Below are 1648 nucleotides of genomic sequence, written 5' to 3'. Positions count from 1 at the left end.
AGCGCTCCTCAATTAATAAAGCTTATAAATATACATATTGCTGTTGTCATTTGCTATAGAGTTGGAAGCAACTCACAGCTGGCCCCACAGTGGGTTTTCAGAGGTTGTAAATTGAAAGAGAAGAGATTGCCCATCTTTCTTCCATGGAGCAGCTGGTAGATTCAACTTCCCTGTCTTCTCCTTACCCTCAAGGTCATCAGAGCTTCATGAGTAGTTGTCATTGGATATTGTAATGTTTCAATATAATTATTATTTTCTTTTTTCCTTTAAAGGTACCAAAGCTTCTGGTTTAGGGGCCTGTGAGTGGCTTCTTGTCCTCATGTCTCTTCTGCTCATCATTGTGACCTTCCCCTTTTCTATCTGGTTCTGCATAAAGGTGAGATTCCATAAGTCATTTCTGGGTGCCTCTCACTGACCAAACTATGGTTCCTTGCCTTTCTGTTTTCGTACATGTCCTCCCTACCTGGGGCCACCCCACTCCACTCACCTTCCGGGAGAATGCTTATCCTTCAGGCCGTGCGCTAATAGGATTGCCTGTGAAGTCTTCCTTGATATCGCATCATGGTCATCTTCCTCCTGTGCTCCTGCATCAGCTCAGTTTTCTATTTGCTCTAGCATTTCCTACATCACTTATTTACAATCTAACTCTCACATCAGACCCAGAGCGCCCTGAGAAAGGAGTTACATCTAGTTCACCTGCACTCACTCTCTAACACAAAGATTGGCCCAGCATTGATTATCATTTCTGCTCTTGACATTTTCCAGGAAAATTCAGAGGAAGTGTCTATGGACCATGTAGACAGTTATCTCTTGTTGTTATTGATTGTTGTCGAGTCGAGCACGACTCATAGCCACCCTATAACAAAAGGCCTGAAGCCTTTCTATAGCTATCGTCATTTATCAAAATTTCTCAGGTGATAACACATCCTTCTCCCTGGTGTGAATGGTCAGTTTGGGGAGCATATGTCAAGATGGAATTAAAAGAGCAAGGAATTTAGTGGACGCTGTTGTCTGGGAAAGATTAAGGAGAAGAGGAGCCAAAAGGAACAGGGAAAGCTTCCAAAAAATGACATCTGAAACCTGTGAGATGAGAAGAAAGATTAGATAGAAAGAGCTTCAGACTGTGGCTCAGCTTGGAGAAAGTCAAAGTCTTTGCTAGTGCAAATGGGAACTTTGAGAATAATGTCCCTAATAGGGGAGTCCAAGTATGGGCAGCAGTGGGGAGTCCCTACCTCCTCTGTCTTTCTCAGTCACTGACAATATGTCCTTTCCTGGACTCCTATGATGGACACAGCTGGGGCTACTGCTGCCTCAGGTTGTCAGACTCCTCTGGCCTAATTGCCCTGGAAAGTGCTGAATATCCCATGGACCGCCAAAAGGACAAACAAATAGGTCTTGGAAAAGGTGTGGCCAGGGTGCTTCTTGAAGGCAAGGATGGTGAAACATCATCTGACATACTTTGAGCATGTTGTTAGAAGGGGTCAGTTCTTGGAAAAGGACATCATGTTTGGAAAAGTGGAGGGTCACAGAAAGAGGAAGATTCAAGGAGATGAACTGACACAGTGATTACGTTGGTGAGCTTGAGAGGGTCAGGGTGGCACAAGATAGAGCACAGTTCAGATCCATTGTTCATGTTGTTGTTATATAC

General features: G+C 44.1%; 1 protein-coding gene across 1 annotated transcript in view; it reads left to right on the top strand.

Annotated features, from left to right (window-relative positions):
* NPHS2 (nephrosis 2, idiopathic, steroid-resistant (podocin)) overlaps nt 1-1648 on the top strand; it is a 30464-nt gene that overhangs the window by 9024 nt on the left and 19792 nt on the right. The window contains exon 2 of the mRNA XM_006887770.1: nt 273-376. Within this exon, the coding sequence (XP_006887832.1) occupies nt 273-376 (104 nt within the window). The remainder of the gene's footprint in view (nt 1-272; nt 377-1648) is intronic.

This window comes from Elephantulus edwardii, unplaced genomic scaffold (genome assembly GCF_000299155.1).
Source record: "Elephantulus edwardii isolate Elephantulus edwardi_28Jun2011 unplaced genomic scaffold, EleEdw1.0 scaffold00061, whole genome shotgun sequence".
In the NCBI taxonomy this organism is placed as follows: domain Eukaryota; kingdom Metazoa; phylum Chordata; class Mammalia; order Macroscelidea; family Macroscelididae; genus Elephantulus; species Elephantulus edwardii.
This window is presented reverse-complemented; position numbering and strand designations above follow the sequence as displayed.